This window comes from Grammomys surdaster, unplaced genomic scaffold, assembly GCF_004785775.1.
Source record: "Grammomys surdaster isolate TR1022 unplaced genomic scaffold, NIH_TR_1.0 125574, whole genome shotgun sequence".
NCBI classification, from domain to species: Eukaryota; Metazoa; Chordata; class Mammalia; order Rodentia; family Muridae; genus Grammomys; species Grammomys surdaster.
In genome coordinates, this window is record NW_021620421.1 from 1,055,650 (window position 1) to 1,079,307 (window position 23,658).

General features: G+C 39.2%; 1 protein-coding gene across 1 annotated transcript in view; it reads right to left on the bottom strand.

The window, feature by feature from the left end:
- The window catches only part of Top1 (DNA topoisomerase I), an 84,854-nt gene extending 61,534 nt beyond the window's left edge, over positions 1-23,320 (bottom strand). The window contains exons 1-2 of the mRNA XM_028786747.1: positions 22,952-23,320; positions 22,595-22,619 (exon numbers count right to left, since the gene is read on the bottom strand). Coding sequence (XP_028642580.1) covers positions 22,595-22,619; positions 22,952-22,984 — 58 coding nt within the window. The 5' untranslated portion in view covers positions 22,985-23,320. The remainder of the gene's footprint in view (positions 1-22,594; positions 22,620-22,951) is intronic.
- Between the last annotated feature and the right edge of the window lie 338 nt (positions 23,321-23,658).

Sequence of the window (23,658 nt, forward strand, 5' to 3'; positions counted from 1 at the left end):
TATACCCAACCTAAATTTGAAGTAGCATGTTTCACAGTTATAAGATTACGTATAAATTAAGTATTGCTGACCTGCAGCAACAGAAGTGATACTTGGCATAACTGAGTGTCTATTCTAGACCAGACCCCAAGGAAAGAGAAAAATTAATATTTGCAGCCATGCCCCTGGTTCTAAGAAATTTCCATCCCACAGAGATGAGAATAATAAAGCATACAGTGTTGGAAGACTGAACTCAAATCTTCCATGCAGTGTATAGAATCCTCTGACTTCTAAGTCTCCAAGTCTAAAGTCTTAACATGCTGAGTCAATCAGGATAAATAAACTGGTAACCTTTACCTCAAGTCATAAAAATGACAATGCATGTAGGACTACAACCTGAAATAAAGCATATGTTGGTTTTTTTATAGTTAGAAATTAGCAAATGGGCTTCAGAATGTTAAATGTTAGTATCTACTGCTATGGTTCAAGGGCATGACAAGGAAATAATATCTGAGAAAGGGGAGAAAAAGAATACCAATGTATGTAATTCAACAAATCCATGACCACATACAAAAGACTGGCAGACATACACTTTTTTAAAAAAAGTAGTAATTTTAAAATTTAGAAATTTATGAACTTGAGTTCTTGAGTGTGCTTCATCTTATTTTCCATAATGAACTACTTTTACAATAACGTTAGTTAAAAATTAGCAAACTTTAAAATTAATTTTTGAAGCCAGACCTGGTAGTACACACCTTTAAACCCAACACTCAGGAGGCAAAGGCAGACAGACTCAGGGTTCAAGGCCAGCCTGATCTACACAGAGAGTTCCAGGACACCCAGGGTTATAGAAAGACTCTGTCTAAATAAACAAACAAACAAATTTATTTTTGTCAAATACAAACAAGTAGAAGTCACTAAAAAGCACTAAACTTTAAAATAATAGTAACAAACTAAAATACAAATTCAGAGTAGTTCCTATTAGATTTCACATATAATATCTTCCTGAAATGTATAAATTTTCAAAATGAAATTTAAAACCAGGTCCCAAGCCGTTGAACACGAATGCTATCTAAAAATGTAAAAATTAACTATCCAGGGAGAAAAATTAGGGCTACTGGTAAATAATTCCATGGACACAAGATCTAGACCAATAATATGACCTCAAAGTCATTACCTACCTAGTATATTCCCAAACTGTGCTACAAATGCTATGACAGATTTTAAATTAAAAGAAAAAAAAAAGACAAAGTTCTTAATTAAAATCTCTATGGCTGGCAAAGTAGCAGGCTGGAAAAGTGTCTGATGCCAAACCTGATAATTATGTCCAATCCCCAGGAATCTACATGGCAGAGAAATGACTTCCATGGGTTGTCTTCTGACCAGAACATGTGTTCCATAACCCCGTATATCGACCAGCCTCTACATACAAACTAATGTAAGTGCAATAAAAGTATGAATGTCTGTTGAATTCTGTAAATCTATACAGTTGAGTTCTACAAGGCAGACTTGGATATCTGAGGAAAAATGATACAGTAGATTTAAATCACTAAACAAGTAGTATTGCCCATAAAGAAAGTTGTTAAAGAATCATATAACATTTAAAAACCTTAATAATCTACTAAGTGTATAGGTGCCCTGTATAGTAGTAGGTAAACTGATAAATTAAAACCTTCAGAAGCAGGCAGATTTCTGAGTTTGAGGCCTGGATGGTCTACAGAATGAGTTCCAGGTCAGCCAGGGCTACACAGAGAAGCCGTCTCAAAAAAAAGAAAAAAGGAAAAAAAATAAACAAATAAAACCATTAAAGATAAATACTTAAAAAGTATTTCTGAGTAAATTAGAGTTGGAATCAAGAATTATAAAGATAGATAAAACAACATGAGCAAAAAGTTGCCAGTTATTAAAGTTATGATGGGTACACAGGAAATCAAACTACTATTACACATCTGTGTCCTTGAAACTTTTTACATTTATATAATGAACATGATCTCTAAGCATTTCCTTCTAATTCTTTATTTTTTTGATATTATGTAAAAGAAGAAAATAAGCATAATTCAAGAGAGAATCTATATTAAGAAGACAAAAAATAAAAAACAATGTTTGGATTTAAGGCTAGGGATCAAATCCAAAGTCCTGTTCTACACTGGAAACTGGTTTCTTATTGAATATCCCCAGCCCTTGGGGTTTTTGAAACAAGAGCTTGCTAAGCAGTCTATAGAACTCAAGATCCCCCTGCCTCCACTTCCTAAGTACAGGGATAACAGACCTTTACCACCACAGGAGATGCCAAAAGATAAATTTTAATAGATAAAGTTAACCCTGGGTTGGAGTGTTTGACTCTAGGACGACAGCTACTTCAATCTGAAAAAGAACAAAAATCATACTTAAGGGGGAAAAAAACCCAGAAGACAGTTACAACAAAAAGACTAAGAACAATGAGAAAAAGTTCAAGAAAATGGAAGCTGGACCCAGTTCTAAGAACTCATTGTGAAAGAGTATAGAGGAAGAGGGAAGGGTAAAGGATCTTCTTGAGATCCTAGTAGCTGGAAGAACCAGAGGCCCTTTCTGTTTTACTAAACAGAAAGCTGTACACAAATAGTAAGACTTTATTTGTCTAACTGAAGTCAAGTATATAAGGCAGTAGTAGGACACCTGACCTAGATAGTACAAAGAAAGAAGCAGTAAGTAAAAGGTAAAACCTAGTAAAAACACACAGAACCCTATCATGCATGCTAAAAATACTTGTTTATAGAGAATATATTAGTAGCTTTAAATATTAAGTATACCTCCTAGAATTTGTCAAAAAGTAGATACTGTTAAAATATTTGTAAAAACAATTGTAACACTCCAAGTATCTATCAAATGCAAAAAGAACTGCAAAAAAACTTGACTGATAGCTAAGAACTGTAACATACCAACCACTGTGTACTATATCATCATAAAGTCTTATTCACTGAGTATCCTATGACTCTTAGACATTCTGCTTGACTCCTAACACAATCTCACACAAACACATACACACACACACACACACACACACACACACATACACACACACACATAAACAATAATTGTTTCAATTCTTAACATTTGAAAACTCTATATGGGGGCTGGAGAGATGGTTCAATAGTGGTTAAGTGTACTGACTGCTCTTTCAGAAGACCCAGTTTCAAATCCCAGTACCCACATGGCAGCTTATAACTGTCTGTAACTCCAAGATCTAACACACTCACATAGACATACATGCAGGCAGAACACCAATGCAAATAAAATAAAGGTAAATAAAAGATAAAAAAATAAAACTCTAGATGAAACCACAGGAAGAATGCTAAAATCTTTTTTTTTTTTTTTGGCTTTTGGAGATAGGGTTTCTCTTTATAGCCCGGACTATCCTGGAACTCACTCTGTAGACCAGGCTAGCCTCGAACTCAGAAATCCGCCTGCCTCTGCCTCCCAAGTGCTGGGATTAAAGGCGTGCGCCACCACCGCCCGGCTACTAAAATCTTTGAAAAAAACAGAAGTATGTAACAAATTTTTTGGTGTCATTTAAATAAAAGTACTCCAGAAACTATCTTTTTGTTATTATTACCCAAAGTATTCCTCCTTAAAGTTAAAAGGGCTTTAAGTAAAGAAATTTGCAGATCCTGAGTTCAGTTCCCAGCACTTAATGTTGGGTGAGCTTACAAGTACCTATAACTCCATCTCTGGATTCCAAGGGCACAGACATACCCACATTTAAAAATACGGCAGAAAACGAACTACCAAATGATGAAGATCCTCCATCTTTTTCCCAATGTAGGAGCAATTTGTAGTTAGCATTACACAGAATTTGGTGGTTAATGTGCACAAGAAAAGGCATCTTCGTATTAGCAGATGCGTGTGAGGGCTATTTAACTTACAACCATTATATTACTCAAGTCCAAAGCACCTTACTAAAGACTGATCAGACAAGGACTCTGTCCTTTACAATCTTATCATGTAAATGGATATATGAACCTAAATAGCCACTACACAAGACACACAGGAGAAGTGGACATTAACAGGAGCCAGCAACATGCAGACTCGTTACATGTGGCCATTTTAATGAAAAGGAAATATACACATTTCACCAAAGGTAACAGCTATACTAAATATACATTTTGTTTTATATTTATTAAATAAGATATACCTAGTTGGAAAATATAATTCTTGAGGCAGGAGAATTCCACAATGTCTAACCAAGTAACTAACTCACGTGCTCAATCTTTCCTCTGACCCACCAGTGCAACACCTAGGAATTTACCCTGAAGATATATCTCCAAGGTGTCTCTAGACTCTAGATTCTAGAAATAGGATGAATGGACGGCAACAATGCTAAGAGGAAAAATTTCCCAACAAGTGACAGATAAAGGGAAGCAATCAGAAAGCAGACTAACACTAAGTATACAACAAAGGATTAAGAAAAACAATGAGGAAATTAATTATAACAGAATGTCTATATTACCAACCTTCAAAGAATAATTATATTAATGCTCTAATGTCTTGCTACTACTGTTATTTTTCTACATTTACTTATTTTATGTTTATAAATTACTTCTATCCTTCTACAAAGTGGGTCTCAGGGATTGAACTCAGGTGAAAAAAGCAGTTTGGGCTAATTTTACTATGAGCTAAGGAAATTAAGAATCAAACACTCTGGCAGATGAACTACCTACAGCAAGAAATAAGCAAAAACCCAGGCAGTGGTGGCACATGCCTTTAATCTCAGGGGTCAGGAGTCAGAGGCAAGCAGAGCTCTTAGTTTTAGGCCAGCCAAGTCTACAGAGGGAGCTCCAGGACAGCCAGAACCACACAGAGAAACTGTCTTGTGTTTGCCTGGATGTATGGGGAGGTGGAGGGTGTGGGACAGGGAGCAGAGGGGGGAGGGACAGTGAGCAACAGCAGCTAACCACTATTATCATTGCTGAAAATTTCATCCTCTCATGACTGATCAAAATTAAGTAAAATGTACTTCTTGGCAGTGAGGAAATGATTAAGTTGATTCTCATCCGGAGCATATTAAAAAAATAAAGTTTAATATGTTTATCTCTCTAAAGCTATTTGGTTCCCAAATGTTTCTTTTTTAAATTTAATCTGTTGAAAAAGAAAATCTCTCAGGCTGGTCCTGAGTTCAATTCCCAGCAACCACATGGTGGCTCAACCACCTATAGTGGGATATGATGTCCTCTTCTGTCTGATGCTCTCCTGTCATGCAGGCATACACATAGAGTGCTCATATACATAAGTAAATACATATTTAAAAAAGAAAAAGAAAATCTCTCAAAGCTGACCTACTCTCAAGAATAACAATAGAGCTGGAAATTCGTCCCTCTTAGCCTCACCTGGCCAAATAAAGCTTCCTTTTTCATAAGAAATTAGATTACAAAATTATAAAATTATAAATTATAAAGAAATTATATACAAATTATATGAAAATGAAAGCCAAACCCACAAAACACTTCACAAAACCTTGGAATGATAAAATGGATGAGACAGAGAACACCTGTAGCCCCTTTACTCAGAAGCTGAAGGAAGACTGTTTAAAACCAAAGGTTCCCTGGGTGGAAGCTAGAACCTACCCCTTCAAAGGAATGATGAGACAGAATATGAAGGATCATAATTAAACACTACCACAGAGCTGCAAGAAAAGCTGGATAAGACAGATTTGCTCTACGGCTAAAAAGATCAAATTCTTGTTCTGTCATTTAGCATATGGTCTTAGATGGAAACCATTTAACTTTTTCTTAAGAAGGAAGCACAGAAGTGAGGTATAAAGGCACTGAGAAGCCAGAGGCAGGCAGATCTTACTTTGAAGCCAGCCTCATCTACAGAGTGAGTTCCAGCACAGCTAAGACTACAAAAAAAGAGAAACCCTGTTTCAGTACCACCACAAGAAAGAGAAGGCGACACAGGAAAGCTCTCAGGAGCTTCACATCTCTGCTCATCATAAACTTGTTACCTGTGTCCTTAGTAAAAATGTTCCTCTTTGTTAGAAGAAACAATAGCTGGGGTTCAGAAAAATTGATCTTTTTTTTTTGTAAGTTAACCAACAGAATAGTTTGAACGGAATTCATGGCTAATTTCTAAGAAATTACAAACATACTGACAACTGCCTATGAAATACAATCATTATTTAATCATCTTCATTATTAATTTATATAGAACTGAATTAAACTTAGTCATTGCATACATGTTAAGAGTTTTGGCTCTCTATATGCACTCAAAGCAGGAACCATGCCCTAGGCACCTTGCCTGATAAGGCAACATCGGATAAAAGATGTTTGGGGTTTTATTCCCCTATACTGAGATTCTGAAAAAGACAAAGTAATACAATTTTGGCCTTCTCTAACAATCCTGTACTTAGAAGTCTAAGGAATTTCCAGGCTGGTCCAAGGAGATGGCTCAGCATGTCATAATGTTAACCCACAACCAGAGAACCCATATAAAAATGCCAGATGAGGTGGCAGGCACCTGTAATCTCAACACTGGTGACATAGATAAGAGAATCACCCCTATAAGCCTGAGAGTCTTTAGAAATGAGAGAACAGCTTTCAGGAGTTAGTTCTCTTCTACCTTGAGGTGGGGTCTCTTGTTTCTGTGCTAACTCCTTCCTTCATGCAGTGCATGTTTGCATTATTTAGGAGGTGGCCACCTAACAAAGTAGATAAGTCTATTCCTCTTTAAATGCAGGCAAAAGACAATCCAAACACAGACATTTACACTTTCTATGAGGAAACATGGGCTGAGGGTGTGACACAGGCTCAATGGTACTGCATTTGCCTAGCAGACCAATTCCATCTTGTGGAGGAGAGACACTAAAGAATCAATAAACATTAACAATTATAAAACTGTTTCACAATCTTCAAGATTTTAAAGTAATCAAATCAAAGCATGAGAAAGAGTCCTTTGCTTCCATAAAAACAAAGGCAGAGATAACTTTTCTGGTACAAAGAAGGGAGCTCTGAGCCATGTTTGGAACCAGACCTTTACACTAACCTTTTTGATAGACTTTGAGATTTTATTATAACAGCTATATAACAGTATGGCCCCCCTCCTTCAAATATAGTACTCACAAATGTAAACAGTGTAGGAGGAAGGAGTTATACTATCCAAAAGCTGCCTTCCCCAAGAAGATACACATACAGTAACTTTTGTCAAAGAAAATCTATTCCTCTCTGACATACAAATATACAACCAGTTCACAAAATAGATATTGGAACCACTTGTGATGGCCCTTAAGTGTAATCTCAGGAGACAGAGGCAAGTGGACTGGGCATTATAGGCCAGCCCGTGATATTTAACAATACCTAAGTCTCAATAATAATACACTGTGCTTGGTGGCACATGCCTTTAATCCTCAAAACAAGGGGATCTCTGTGAGTTGCAGCTTCATCTACATAATGTATTCCAGGCTAACTAGGGCTACATAGCAAGAACTTTTCTCCAAAAAAAATTCATTATAAAATAAAAACAAAGGCTTTAGCAGTGGTTCTCAATCTGCAGGTCATGACTCCTTTGGGGACTGAACAATACTTTTACAGGGGTTACATATCAGAAATTTATTTAACAATAAATTACAAATTTGAAGAAGCAAAATTACAATTATGAAGTAGCAATGAAAATAATTTTATGGTTGGGGTCACAACATGAGGAACTGTATAAAAGGGTCATAGCATTAGAAAGGCTGAGAACCACTGGCTTAGAATGTAGCTCAGTAATACAAATAGCTCAGTATTTTCCTCCCATGTACAAGGCCTTAGGTTTGCTTTCCAAAACCACAAAATAACATAATAAACAATAAACCATCTGATGGAATGGACTAATTAATTTTTAAAAAGAAAATCTTATTATTATAAAGCTTACTGAAACCTTGCATCTTGGCTCCATAAAACTACATCCCCAAAGCTAGAGTTTACACAAAATCAACATTATACTTAATACTATGCACTTGTACTTTCTAATGCTTTAAAAGACTGTTTCTGTTTAGGACAGATAATGAACTGGTCTCTAGTGATAAAGTCCAACATTCAAGTGTGCCCATGTACTAAGAATGTGTGAATCTCCCCAGGAACTAACAAGCCTGAAAGCTTATTGTCATTAAAAGTAAAGAACAGTGAAAAAATTCCATTCCCTCTTTCCAACTGTCTCAATTCATACTTCAATAAGAGTGTTGGTTTACTCTCAGTCTAGGTCTATTTTAATGGTGGCTAATTCAACTAAATCTACACAAAAGCAGTTCTTTTACAATAATTCTTATTGAGAATGTTTTCAAAATTCTAAAACATAATTAATAAATCTTTCAAAGTCAGAAGATACAAGGAGTTCCTGACTAAAAGCTCTTAAGAATTCTGAAATTGAAAAGGAGAGGAAAAAAGATGTAAGAATTCACTCTAAAGCAGATCATGGCCTGAGACGTGATTCAGTGACAGAGAGCACTTGTGTAGCAAATGTGGGTAAAGCCCTGGAGGTTCAATCCTCAGTACTACAAAATAAACTAAAATAATCCAGGGATGGTGGTGCAAGTCCTTAATAACAGCAAAGGCAGGCAGAGCTGTTATTTCCCAAGGAGGCTGGTCTACATAGTGAGCTCCACAGTTAGAGCTACATAGCAAAACCCTTTCTTAAAAAAGGAGAGGTGGGGCTGAAGCTGAAGAGATGACTCAGCAGTTAAGGTAAGGGCACTGGCTGCTCTTTCAGGGGACTGCTGCTGTAGTCACCACCACTCCCCAACCTACCCCTACCCCCCCCAACCCCCGTTCAATTCCTAGCACCCACATGGCAGCTCAAACCTGTCTGTAACACTAGTTCCAGGGCTTCTGACACTCTCATAGACATAAATGCAGATAAAACATCAACATTAAAAAGCCCAGTATCAATCTACTTAAGACCCATAACCAACAGAACCACAGTCTGAAGGATATTTAACTACTCTCATGATGGCTTGGGGGTGTCACTCAGGCTCCCCTTCACCTTGTTCTGTTTCACATTTAACTCAGTCTGTGGCATCAATCAAACAGTGGATTAAACTCCGTGCTTTACAGTTTAGTTAAAAATTACACAACTGTGAGCTAATTAACATCTGAGCCTAAATTTCTAAAGTAGAAAATAGTGACAAGTAAAATTATACATTGCTAGAATAATAGTAATAATTGATTAAATTTCTGCTATTCGTTTCCCCTCTAAGCATTTCCTACTCTATTCTCCAAAAACCTCATTGTATTCAAAGCTAAACCTAGAGGAAACTGGTTCTATTTCTAGTGTCTACATAATTTACTCAAGTTGTTAAGATATTAAATATCTATTGACAGTGATCTCAGCAGCCAAGGCTATAATATCATTTTGTCTGAGTAGATTAATATGTCTTAGCTAATTGTGAGCGCAATTATTTATAAGCTATAGCATACACTCAACATAGGAATGAGAAAACAAACCTGACAGAGATTCAGGAAAGAATAGTTCTAATCTGCTTTTACTAAAAGTTAATGTCCCAGGTTATCTATAATTTAGTGTATGTAGTATTTACAGTACTATTAACTGTAACTCAATGTATATAAACTTGGTATAGATAATGTGCTAGAAACTTAGAATTTCAAATGAAGTTATAAGCAAACAGTAAACATTTTAAAGGATACTGACCCATGAAATTGTGTAAATTTAAGCTAACCTACTTTGCCAAATATAGACATAAACTACTTCATAGGATATTGAGATAAAATAAGAACTCATTCCATCTAAAGGACTTTAAATTTTCTCGTTTAGCACTAGGGAGGTCAAGTAAAACCTAGATCTACCTGAACTTCTAAGTGGTAAATTCTATTAGCACATTATCTAGAGTGAAGCAATGTAAACATATAGGTGAAAAACTCATTCAAACTTGTAACACACTATCCACACTGGTCTTCAGATTTCTGGAGAATTTGGAAGAGCCCCAAACATCTATTCCAAGCAAAATATAAACCTCAATCTCTTGGATTGTATCTACATTTAAAATTTGTGCTAATAAAAAAGCAATCAGTCACAAGTGACTATTTTAAATTCAATAAAATTGACATTGGTGGTGGTGGGGGGATGGTTTTGTGCACTGTGTATTCAGATGCTGATGGATCTGCCTTCAGTCTGGAGGTTAGCATTGTCATGATATTTGGAGCATCTCCTGTCTTAAAGATGTGTAAAAATTCTTGTCTATCACCTCTGATTGGTTAATAAAAGCTGATTCAGCCTATAGCTGGCAGATGAGGATAGGGTGGGACTTCTGATCACAGTCAGGAGGTCCAAAGCAAAAAGAAAGAGGAAGAGGAAGGAGAGAAGAGGAAAAAGAAGAGAAGAAACCTGGGCAAGGACCAGGAGGACTGGCTGGGAACAAGCAAATTGGCGGCAGAGAGTCGCCAAGAGGACACACACATGGAAAAGAGCACGAGCCAGGGAAAGAAGACTAAGATCGCAGGTAAAGAACCACATGGCTGGGAAGCAGGCAGCCATAGAGGGTTAGAATAGATGAGTATCTGGCCATTACAGTGCCTGCAGTTTGTTAGTAACTCTATTAGTTATCTGTGTCATTTACTCAGGAGCTAAAATGGACTACAGTGGGCATACAAATGCTGTGTTGTTAATTGGGAGCAAAATGGGCAAAGAAAAGCCCTCAGAATTCCATTTACAGAAGGTAGGGGAGGGAGGCAGCACTACCTTTCATGTTGGTGTCTTGCAACACTGTAGCTGTTCATGGGCATCTGCTGTACCAGTTACCAGCTGCCATGAGCCAGCCTGGTAGGCTATACCAGCCAAATTCTGAGCATGAACTATGAGCAGCTCCATGCCAGTGAAAGCCAGGTGCGCAGGCACAGATGGAGTTCTTACAGCAGGCCAGCCTCACTTGCTCTGACATGACACACTATTCAGTATAAATATTTTTTACCACAATAGAAAGCAGCAGGTACAGCTGCTGCACTTGAGCTCTGCTACCACCAAAGATGCCTTTGTGTACTTATGGAACACAACTGTGGAGCCTGGCGGTGTCATGGCCCTGGGGGCTCCCATTATATTGGATGATCGTGATGGTCTAAGTAGCCCTCCTTAAAAGAATGTCATCTACGAGGGTGGGCAATGGGATGCATTAGGTGGCACAATGTCCCATGTCACATTTGGGACTAGATACTATGTGACAAAAGGTGAGAGGGCTCAAGAAAATTGCTCACAGTAGGAAAATAGAGAATTTGACTGACAGACTAAAGAGACCTGTGGTTGTAGAAAACTGATGCATGGCAAGGAGCCGAAAAATCCCCATAGGAAAACAACCCCCCTCCCAAATTACTGTGACAAGGGTCTCTCACCTCAGCTGATCATCTAAAGATAGCTCAAGAAAACCTACTCTATGGTTCTAAGGGATAATCCATACCTGTGTCCTTTACTCCTCAGGACTATTGATAGTAGTTATATTTGGGGTATATTTTCTACTCTGTTAAAAGCCTGATATGGCAAACAGCTATCATAGTGGACAATACAGAATGGGATTTTGCGCATCTAGAAACTTGGGCTCAAAACATTCTACTATTATTATATGACCTCCTCTGCATAGCAGCAATTGAGAATCCCTTTGTCCTGACTCCATACCTAGCATTCTGACCTACCTATGAAGCTGAAGCATTTTGTCCACATGGCATGCTCTACAGAACTGGGCTACAGTCACTAAGTAGACTGCTTCTGAACAATGTCCCTGGAAAGTCAAAAGCCTGAGTTTGCAGAAGATATTCAACTAAAGCATTAGTCTACTTCAGGAGCAAGACAAATAAATCCTATTTGTACTAACTCATCTTTTAAAGACAATACTTAGAGTTAGAAATGCTTTATTCTTGCCTACATAAGGCTCTGTTGTAAGACTCATTTTCACAAGGACAATGCTTCTTTCTCAGGAGGTAGACTAATCTAACCTGAACTTGTACCTTCTCAGGCCTTCTCAATTAGAGTAATAAGACCATTCCTACAGGCTTGTCCTTCTTACTTCCATTAACTGAGCCCTTAAGACCTGGGTAACAGAGAATGTTAACTTCCAACTTGCCTATACTATTCAGGTATTCATAGTTCAGTCTAAACTGACTGATTCCAATGGTCAGGGGCCTCAAATGACCTCAAATCCATATATGTCTGACCATAAAGGTATCAGGGTGTTAATGTGTTTCTTCATTTATCCCATTGCTGATTCTACCAAGAGATCTTTCTTTGAGGAATTATGGCTGACCATTGAAACATTCAGGCCATTCTATGGACCACTAATGAATGAGTTACAGCAAGAAACTTCTTTATGCTCTAGAGAGCCCCTTCCTCATTGAATTATTCAATATCACAACCTTAAGGAAGCACCAACACTGCCCGAGTAATGAGCCCCAATCTTAGAGCTTGGGGGCAAGGGGAAGAAGAAATATAGTCTTAAGCAGCCAAGTTACTACAAAACTAAAACTAGGCTTTGTACAAATATGTCGGGATTATAGAACTTAACCAGAAGATTATGACCAGATAATTTATCTTATTCTTGTCAACAATTTGATATGGGAATACATTAGTACTAGTAACTACTTTAATTTAGTCTTTGCCTACTGTAATGATCTTCTTGATCAATGGTATAAGATTTCATTCTAAGATTTATTACATTTAGTCTTGTAGATACTAGTAAAGCATTCCTAAGTGACTTTTATTTCCTTTAAGTGGTAGTTTAAAAATAACAAATTCAAGACAATTTAATATTTAGCATTAACTAGACTTATGAGCCACTGTGGAAGTTTCTAACTACATAATTTTCTTCACTGTCTCACAAATACCTATCTTTATACATATTAACATGAACTCTGCTACCAAATTTTTAACATAAGCTTTAATTTAGGGGTTGTTTTTGTAGTACTAGAGATCGAACCTAGAGCACTGCACATACTAGGTAAGTGCTCTACTCTTGAGTTGACTGCCATTTTCAATAGACAGAAGTAACTCTGGAATGAAGATTACAAGACCAGCCAATGGTGTACAGGGAACAAAGTGGTAAGGTGAGTGGAATGCTTATTTTAGGGCATGTAGTAGCACAGGAGTACCTTATGAGGAACAGGATATGTTTCTCTCCTAAGTGTGAGGTGATAAAGGGAGTGAATGAGCAGAGAAATGAATTCTGGGAAAATGAAACAAGAAACAGCTGCTACCACCATGTGGTATTCTGAGCCATGAGGCTTAAATCCTTCTATCTGAGCAATGTAGCTATGTCTCTGAGCACAGAGGTATTCTAACTGAAGACCACAGGAGAGTGGCTAGAGGTGAAATTTGCATGTAGAGGTCCTCTCCTCCTTGTCGGTGAAACTGGCTGAGAAGACCTTGATGTGCTTGTTGGTGAGGCTGGTCTGGAAGTGGTATATGTGTTTGGGCAACCCCACAGTGCAAATGGAGAACATGCATCTTTGTCTCCAGGGTCAGATTGATGACATACTAGATCAGACAAAGATACTTTATCACCAAGCAGGCACCTTTCCCCCCAGCATACCACCAAAACTGCCAGCAGGACAGGAAAGCTGATGGCTTGATTCATGGTGCAAGTGCTCTGTCCTAAATTCTGGGCTTTGGTAGCTGCAGCCTTGTCTGGAAGCACCACTGTCTCCCTCTTTTCATTTTTAAGACAAGGTCTCACTAAATTGCCCAGGTTGACATGGAACTCACTTGATCATCCTCTTGCTTCAGACTTCTAAGAAGCTAGGAATATAGGCCTGAATAACCTGGGTACTCTTGTTTCCCTAAATTACTATTTAACAGGAGGCTGAGTTGGCCACTTTAAGATGTAGAATTAATAAGGATTAAGTAATTCTCAGGCTTCTTCAGTCTTTCAATTTAAAAATGTTTTGAGGTCTTTGAAAAAATGTGCTGATAAGACGTTGACTTTCATAGTTTTAAAAAAAAATACTCTTGACCTTTTATTTATTAAATATATCCAAAATATGGGCATCTTTAATTGAAAATTCACAGTTCGCCGGGCGGTGGTGGCGCACGCCTTTAATCCCAGCACTTGGGAGGCAGAGGCAGGCGGATTTCTGAGTTTGAGGCCAGCCTGGTCTACAGAGTGAGTTCCAGGACAGCCAGGGCTACACAGAGAAACCCTGTCTCGAAAAACCAAAATACAAACAAACAAACAGAAAAACCAAAAAAAAAAAACCTCACAGTTCTAGTAAAGACTAGGAAATTAGTTGCATCAATAGATAGTCTTTGTTTTTGAGTCTTCTCAATTGCGAAGAAACTAATTAGGTCTTAAACTTATGCTTAGAAAAGTAACAATGAGGGGAGTGTAGAAAGATGATTCAGTAGTTAAAAAGCACGGACTACTCTTGCAGAGGAGAAGACCTGAGTTTGAGTCCTAGTACCCACATCAGGTGGCTTACTAGCTCAGGGAGGATGCAATGCTTCTGGCTTCCATGGGCACCTGCACTCATGTGCATACACACAAACACACAAATATACACATAATCAGAAATTTAAAACACTTTAAAGGAAAAAAAGAATAAGTAGGAGCACTTGGATCCTGTTTAGTCCAAATGGAGACCCTTTTATTTATTGCTTTTACAATGAGAAGATAGGCATAGAACAGGCAGCTCAGTAAAGACAAAAGACGAAACCAATTCTAGTTATAAGCTACAATTTATTGTGTAAACATTAGGAAGATTTAAAACATTAACAGGTAATACTAGTGAGGGATAATCCCAATACCAGTACTGCTTCAAATCTAACATCGATAAAGATCTGCTTGGGTGTGGTGGCACATGCAATTAATCACAGCACTCAAGGGGAAGAGGCAAACTGGTCTACATAGTGAGTTCTGAGTCAGCCAGGGCTACATAGTGGGACCCTATCTCAAACAAAAACAAAAAAAAAAAGAAAAGAAAGATCCATTTTAGAATACATGCAGTCTCACTGAAATTTAAATATTATGTGGACAGAGAGGAACCTTCACATTCTCATAAAATCCTTAATAGTTTATGAGACAAAATGTCTAGCTAAAAAAATCAGGGGTCAGGACAGATAAGTTTCAGAGTGAGAACAAGTTCCTAGAAAACTTCTGAATTCTCCAACCCTCCCAATACCTAAATCTGGTTCCAGCTTTAATACCAAAGAATCTCTTAGATACCTAACAGTTGAACTGCATGGGTTCCAGCTATATGTCTACCATATAAAAGATAGTAAAAATGAAAGGCTGTGACATCGGTACTTACTGATTATAACCTAAATTTCTAGAATCTGTACCAAGGCAATATGTTGTCAAAATGGGGAGAATAGAAAAAGAAGAAAGTAAGTTTTCTTCCTGGCCTCCAGTTCACCATAAACCTACATAATCTCCAGTACTCCCATTCAATTCAGATTTAATAAAAAGTGCCTGGTAAGAATTCTATATTAGTTCCCCTCCTTCCACTTCTACCATAAATCAAGAGCTCAACTAGCCAACTACAAAGAAATACGGGGACTACCACAAAGAGATGGGTAAATTTAGTTTTAGTGGTGGTGGTGGTTTTTGAGACAGGGTTTCTCTGTGTAGATCTGACTGTCCTGGAACTCACTCTGTAGACTGGGCTGACCTCAATTTTAGAGATCCACCTGCCTCTGCCTCCCCAAGTGCTGGGATTAAAGGTATGTGCCACTGTGGTTTTAAGCAGCTGACATAAACCTACCAGATCAGTCTCCTGCCAATCAGTAACATTCCTATGAAAGTATCACTGGGCATTTCAGAGATGGTAGCAATTGCTACCAAGTCTCAAAAGGGTGTGTTAGTCTAGTGTAGTTCAAGTGTGGGAGAACCCTCACAAGACAGGAGAATCTTAGTTTAAGGCCAGCCTGGATTATCTATCTACTCAGTAAGGCTGCCTCATACTTAAAAAACTGGGTAGTGGGGAAAAAGGAGGGAGAGAGAGGGAGAGAGAGAGAGAGAGAGAGAGAGAGAGAGAGAGAGATATCACAGGCAAAGAGCTCTTGGATTTTAGCTAATTCCAGATGTAGCCAGGTTGACAACCAAGAACAACCATCACAGGGAATCATTGTTTTCATATTACAATAGATCTGCAAATTGTCTGTTTCTCCATATCTTGTTCTTCTTACTTGGCTACGGTTCAGAGGTCACAGTATTTCATTTATGTTCAACCCAACACAGTATGCTAAAGACTATGCTTGGCTAAAGTTGCAGATGCCTGTGTATATGGAATTTTCATTTTGCTCTGTTTTGTTATGTTGTCCTTTTCCCGGGGAGCCTTAGACAAAACCAAATGACTTTCTCAAATGTCTCATCAGCCCATTGCTGACCTTCTGAGTTCCTAAGGTCTTGTGTAAGTTTCTGGGCTGGAATGTGTTTTGGATCTGGCTGATAGGTTACTACTGTAACTACTGAGAGAAAGGGGGAGGGAGGGAAAAAGAGTGTACTGAGAACAAGGGTTGGCTATTTCTTGCTCTTAAAACAAAAACCAAAAAACAAAAACAAAAAAAAAAAAACGAAGCCTCAGGGGGCTAGAAAGATGGCTCAGTAGTTAAGAGCACTGCCTGCTCTTCCAGAGGTTCCAGAGTTCAATTTTGAGTAACCACATGGTGGCTCACAGCCATCTGTAATGGGATCTGATGCCCTCTTCTGGTGTGTCTGAAGACAGCTACAGTATACTCATATAAATGAAATAAATTTATCTTTAAAAAAAAAAAAAAAAAAGAGGGAAAAAGGAAGCCTCAAGGAAAGTGGTGGTGCACACTTTTGATCTCAGCACTCAGGAAGCAGAGGCGGGTAGATTTCTGTGAGTCTGAGGTTTGAGACCAGCCAAACCTCTCTTCTACATAGTGAGTTCTAGGACAGCCAGGGACATGTAGAGAGACCCTGTTGAAAGAGACAGAGACAGAGAGACAGAGACAGAGAGAGAGAGAGACAGACAGAGAGAGACAGACAGACAGACAGACTCTGGCAAGTTATCCTCTGACTGACTACATGTCACACCATGACTGTGAGGTGTACACACACACACCACCCATGTATGCAAGCACCCACACAAAGCAAATAAATATTATAAAAACAAAGAAAATCAGGAAGCTGTCACAATTCAAAAATATTTTGTTCTTGTGTATATAACAAAAGCAGGCAACACGTCTGTTTTAACACCTTTCCTTGTATTTGTATAGATGACAAACTCTGGTCATGTCAATCCACAAAAACAAGCACAAAATATTAATTTAAAATGGGAGGGGACAGAACACCTTTCCTTGTATTTGTATAGATGACAAACTCTGGTCACATCAATCCACAAAAACAAGCACAAAATATTAATTTAAAATGGGAGGGGGCAGGGTGGCATACAATAAAAACAAAATAAAATGGGGATTAATATTCTGGTAGAAGATCATATAAATACTGTGTTTCAGAAAATGTCAGGGATGAGATATAGAGGTAAGAATGGTAGAAAAGTGAATATATCTAAAAACAGGGCAACAAATTAAAAATGAGTACCTACTAAAAAGAAAATAAAAACTAAAGTTGCCTCTTTACCAAAATTTTGAGACGTATGTAACAGACAGTTAACTCACATTTTGATATGGGTAATCTAAGTCAATACCATTATAATCTGTATGCACTCCAGAATAATTACCCCAAATAACAGTGATTTACTTGTTGAAAACATACGAAACAGACGGCATGTTAAACAATGCCTACTTGCACACTATGAAATGTTTTCTCTAACATTACCAAAATACTATAATATCTAAATAGGTTTCTGCTTTAGACATTTTCTTTCCTATCGTGGCTAGGCCACAGTGTTACCCTCCACCCTTCATTCCCTTCTAAAGTGCCCAGGCCCACACTTATCAGCACTGCACATTGCCAGCACCTAGATAGTCAAGGTAGGAGGAAAAGGTGTTTGAAAAAAAGAAAGGCTAATTCTTCCAAACTAATGTATTCGGTTTTAGAATCCCTGTTTCAGCTAGACCTAAAGCTACAGAAATAGGGTGTTTCTCAAACTTCAGACTTACAAAGAATGAAAAATGAGACAAAACCCCCAATCTGAAATCGTCCCTTAAAAATAGTACTCCATTGACTAAGTCTGGAACTTTTTATCCTAATCTCTACACCTTAAGAAGGTGAATTCTCAACTGATTGCCCAAATGACTTTGACTTGTAAAGTTAGTAGATTAAAAGTAATCAAGGGATAATCATATAATTTAAACCACAGGAAAAAGAATTTCACTCAAGGAGTCCTACTTCTAAACGCCACTCCTTTAAGCTGTTATTTTCTTTCTTTTAAAACAAACAAAAACCTTCTGAGTTTAACACCAAATGTTGCCAGCATTTGCAGTCTCAAGATAAACTACACCTACATTCACTTGAAATTCATTTCAAAGTAAACTTTTAAGTTAGAGTCCTTCATAGTTTCATAGGAGAAAAACTCAATCCCTCACACAACACACTTCTGGGGAAATGACTGGGTGTGGATTTGAAGAAAGCCAATTTTATTCGGCATCATTAGATAAAAGTTATTGAAGATCTGTAATATATGTTATACACTCATGCCCAAATACAAATGACATGGTCCTCTAAAATGACATGTATTCAGAAATGACAAAAATTATTTCCCCTGTCACAATCAACATAAGACAACTGTTGCTATAATATACAGTTTTTCTAACATTTTTACAAGTTTAAAACACAGACTTTAACTTTCCCATGCCACACACACTGAAAACAAAAAATCTTAAATCCTAATTTTGGTATATAAGCCTTAAAACAGGTTAACTATAATGATTCTTGTCACTCATACAAATTGCTATTATACTTCACTATACCTAGAATAAATCAGTATCTTTCAAACTCCCAAAATCCATCATTTTTATGCTGACAGGAAAAAGACTCTACTTTCCTGACCTTGGTTGACATAAGATTTGGGAACCAACTCCATGTCCTGCACTATCTGCTTACTAAAGAAAGGTAGACATTAAAGGCTTAGAAATATTACCCCGTTTGTCTTTTAAACCATGGAGGGGTTTCTTTGTTTGTTTTGTTTTTTGATTTAATAAATCCTAGATCTTCTTGTTTGCTAGAAATAGCCAGGCTGAAATTTGTTTGTGAGATCTAATATGCTCCAAGATACCAGCAGTTTACTAATTTCAAAAAAGTCCACCAAGGAGTCTGGCTCTAAAGGATAAAAAGAAAGACTCTACTGGAATCTAATACTTATATTTGTCCAGACTTAATCTAAAGATTTCCAGATTTCATTTGGAGAGACCACCAGTTTTCAGGTTTAAAGCCACATCATAAGCCTTTTCAATGCCAATCAGAACTCATATACAACAGACAGCAAGCACAGAAGTATAACCATTACAATCAAAACAATTCCCTTCATCCAAACTAAATCCATTAAACCTACTCATAACCTACACATTGTCAATTTATAATATAATGAAGTTAAGCATTCTACTTTGCTGTCGGAGAGGAGGAAGCTCCATAACTCCAGTAAAACAGATAGTAACTTAAAGTTCTTGAAACAGAAAAGGATTACCAGCACCTTAAACTAATGTTATCAACTGTACAGCTAGACATCATATCTACAACTATAATAATGATTCAACATCACTATGGTTAGTGCTACTGACAAAGAGAATCTTTTTCATTCAGGTCAAAGAGAAGTATGAAATACGGGCTGTGCTCCTGAAATGACTAGCTCATTGCTAATACCTTAAATATAAATATACCACACAAATAACATTTTCACAGCAGTTGAGTATGACCCAGAATGTTCTACATCTCACACAAAAGACCGTAAATGTTAAGTACTATTTAAAAAAAAAAAAAGCTCCACAGTCAGGAGGGAAAATCTTTTACATCTTAGAGGATTTGAGCAAGCAAACTAAGGGATATGTGGTTTTACTTCGTGAAATGTGATTATTCAGGCTAACTTAAAATCATGTTTAAGGAAATATCCTCTCACTATAAAGATCAATTAAGAAGCCTGGGTATTAAAAACTAGTTTTAATTTTCTAAATTGTCTTTTATATTAATTTTATCAATCACTAGTTAACAGTGTACACTTGATAGATCCAACAGATACTGACACTAACATCTAGACAATAATCACAAAGACAACTACTTCAGCATCAGGACCTTAAGGTAGTAGGTACACAAAACTGCTTTTCTCTTCAAGATTTTGGTAAAAAAAAATAACTAGCATGCCATCAATATTTCCCTTTTCCTCTTAACTGTCCTATACATATACAAAACAGGAAACGTCATTTCTTCATACCAGAATCATCCCTTTTGCACAGAGGCTGGGTTCATGGCTTTAGAGTATACTCAGTTTCATCTCAAATGGAGATAACAGTAACTAAGTCCTAAGTAACTAAGGGTCCTTCCAGAGAGTAAATCAGATGAGCTGAGATTCAAGCCTGACAGTTAGATGCTCAATAAATACTAGATATCATTGTTGGAAAATGGAAATATATCCTAAAAGTTAACACAGACAGTTTAATTCACTCTATAAAAATCCAAAGATAACATACCCAGCCCATAATCATGCATATATTCAATAGCTCTTTTGTATTTAGATGAGAACAATAGAAGTTAAACTTAAGAGAAAAAAAAGACTCAATTTTGTGTCATTGCTAAATACATCACGTACTAGGCCCAACTTAAAAGCAAACACTTTTTCTATATGAAGTCCCACCTTTCTTCAGAGAGCTTAAAACCACTCTTTACATCCACACCCACCTCTTTCCAAAAAGCGTGTCTATACGCTTGATGGTCTTACCTCCCTCTTTAAAAAGCCTGATAGAATGGACAAATAGTCCCAAGAAATAATCCAATCCCTGACTATTCTCAGCACTTAGTCTTATACAACACTCTGCTCAGTCACCTCTGAGAAATTTCCCCACCCCCAGAAAAAATTAAGCCCTTTATACTCCCAAAGCATTTTGGGTACACATATACTCCAACACCTACCTGGTAATTAACTAATATGACTCCCCCAAAAGGCTGAGTTGAACAAAGACAGATGTGGTGACAGGTTCAATTCTAGCACTAAGCACAGTATCTGGCATATATTAGGTGCTCAAGAAAAGCTAAGCTTTACCTAGATAGATTCTAGGTAAAGCTAGATTCACTAAATCAAAGATCCACTTCAAAATATAAATGTAAGACTCTCAGTTAGGCAGGCCAGTACCATGGACTGCTGCACCAGAAAAACCTACGGCTTTTCCTACTCAGCTCCCCAGAACCCAAACTCAACTGAACACAATCATATATCATAAGAATCTATGGGAATTTCTAGCATACTACAATGGGATTACTGGAAAATCCGTAAATGTGAGTTTCTTACTGGGGTAGTGGGAGACACCCACCAACATTCTTCCCTGGGTAACTTTAGTGGAATTATTTTAAAAAAAATAAATGACTGGAAGGGGCTCAAAAGCCTAAGGATGTGGGGAAAGCTAGTTAACTCTTGATTTCTGAAAAAACAGCAGCCCCTGAGAAGAATGAGGAAGAAGACAGGAGTCAGGGCTGGCCACTCTGCTTCAATAAATAAAATCTGTTTTAAAACTCCCTATGACCCCAAAGAAAAGGCCAGCACATCATGTCCAAATGAGCAGCTCAGCAACCTTTCCTCAGGACAAGCACACTAAACTGTGTCTCAAAAAAAAAAAAAAAAAAACTAACAAAACAAAAAAACTGCCTTGAGAACTCTAGCCACAATAAGTTCTAGTCAGTAATACTTTTAATTTTTTTAAAGAAAATATGCTCAAGTCCAACATTCACACTAGGTGACACACAGACAACTGGAAAACTTTTTAAAAGGGAGTTATCTTTGTATAAAACACAACTTGGGAAAACAATCCCAATACAAAGAACTCCAACGAAAGACGGCTTTAGTTTTAAGAACTGTAACTGCTATCATAAACATCTCAACATTTAAAAAATAAATTAAAAACACACACAAAAAAAAAACCATAAAAGTCCAACAGCTGCCTAAGGAAATCTTTCATTCTGGAAGCACAAAAAAGAAAGAAAAAAAAGAAAGAAAAAGAAAAAAAGCAAACAAACATGAAGCAGAAACCAAGTAACTTCCAAAATAAAGTTCTATTAGGAAAAAATAAAAGATAATTCTGTCTCTAAGTCTCCCTTCTCTGGTGAGGTCTGTGATTTATATGGCTCTGCTCTGCAGAAAGCTCTTTCTGGACAGCTCAAGGAAGGAGCCGAGGGAGGGAGAGAAAGACACAGGCACAGAAAGGAGAGGAGAGAGAAAAAGAAAATGGCGCAGAGACTAAGTCCCGACCGTCGACAAGGCGACTTTCCCGGGGAGAATCCCGGCGGAGAAAGGCCGCCCAAGACCCAGCGACGGGCGACGCGGGGTCTCCGGTGCCTCCTCTTGGCAAGGCCGTGATCTGGGGGTGCTGGGACCCCGGGAAAGGGGGTCCAGAGGCGGCCCGATGGGAACAATGGGGCCGGTGAGCGAGGAGCCGGGACTTAGTCTCTGGGACGCCATGTCTGTCCTCTGCCCTGCTCCGGCCCGGCGCGGGGGAGGCAGCCAGCGGCGTGTGGGGACACTTGGGGCGGGGCGGGGGGCACACTCACCATTCAATCGGAAATCCGCTTCGATCTGAGGAAAGAAAAGGAGGGAAGATGAAACAACCGGCACATGAAGCCCCGGGGCGGCGGGCGAGAGCGCGCGGCCGGGGGCCGGGACTCGGGCCCACCCGGCGTCCCGGAACCCAGAGGCCCACGAATGGCCTACCCGGGGCTGCCATCCCCCCCAAACTCCAACTTGACGGCTCCGCCCGGGGCCCAGCCATCCAAGCGACTCCAGCCGGCCGCACCTCACCGCGGATTCGGGCCTGTCAACCCGGCGCGGCCGGCCGGGGCCGGGGCCGGGGCCGGGGCTGGGGCCGGAACCGGGCGGCCGGCGGCGAGGCGGGGGCCGGCGGGTCGCACCTGGGAGTCGTTGTGGAGATGGTCCCCGCTCATGTCGGCCGGCGTGCGAACGCTGCAGGCTCAGAGGCAGCCCGGGGGAGAGAGGCGGACGGTAAGGGCGGCCTGAACAGGCGGACGGAGCTCCTGAGAGGCACGAACAGACGGCGACAGCAGCCACGGGCCCGAGATGCCGGGGACAGCTGAGGAGGCGGCGGCGACGGCAGCAACGCGGCTGACAGACTGCCGGGCGGGCGGGCGGGCGGCCAGAGCAGACCCCAGCAGTTGTGTAACAGCCTAAGTTCGCATTTCCCCTCACTGCGCCTGCGCGGCCGCTTTTAAATGGGACGTCGTCGACGTCAGCGCTCGTGGAAAGAGGCTGAGGGTTGCGGCGGGTCTCTTAGAGGTCTGGGAGACAGAGCCGGTTTTGCCTTGCAAGTTCCGCCCCTTTATTAGCATACAAGCTTGACTCCGCCCATCCAATACTTTCTGCCTTGCTGCGGGGCTGGCGTTCTCAGGGGCGGTACATCGGCTCTAGGCAGTGCGCAGGCGCAGCGCGACACCGCCTCTGGACCCTGGACACCCGTACGGCCACGTGGTAGGCCTTTAAAGGCCGCGGCGGGACCCAGCTGGGCTGGGCAGGGACCGAGTCTCCAGCTTCTACATCTCTAGAGCCAGACAAGTTTGATCCGCGCGTACCTTGGCTGCCGGGATCTTAGTTCACCAGCGGC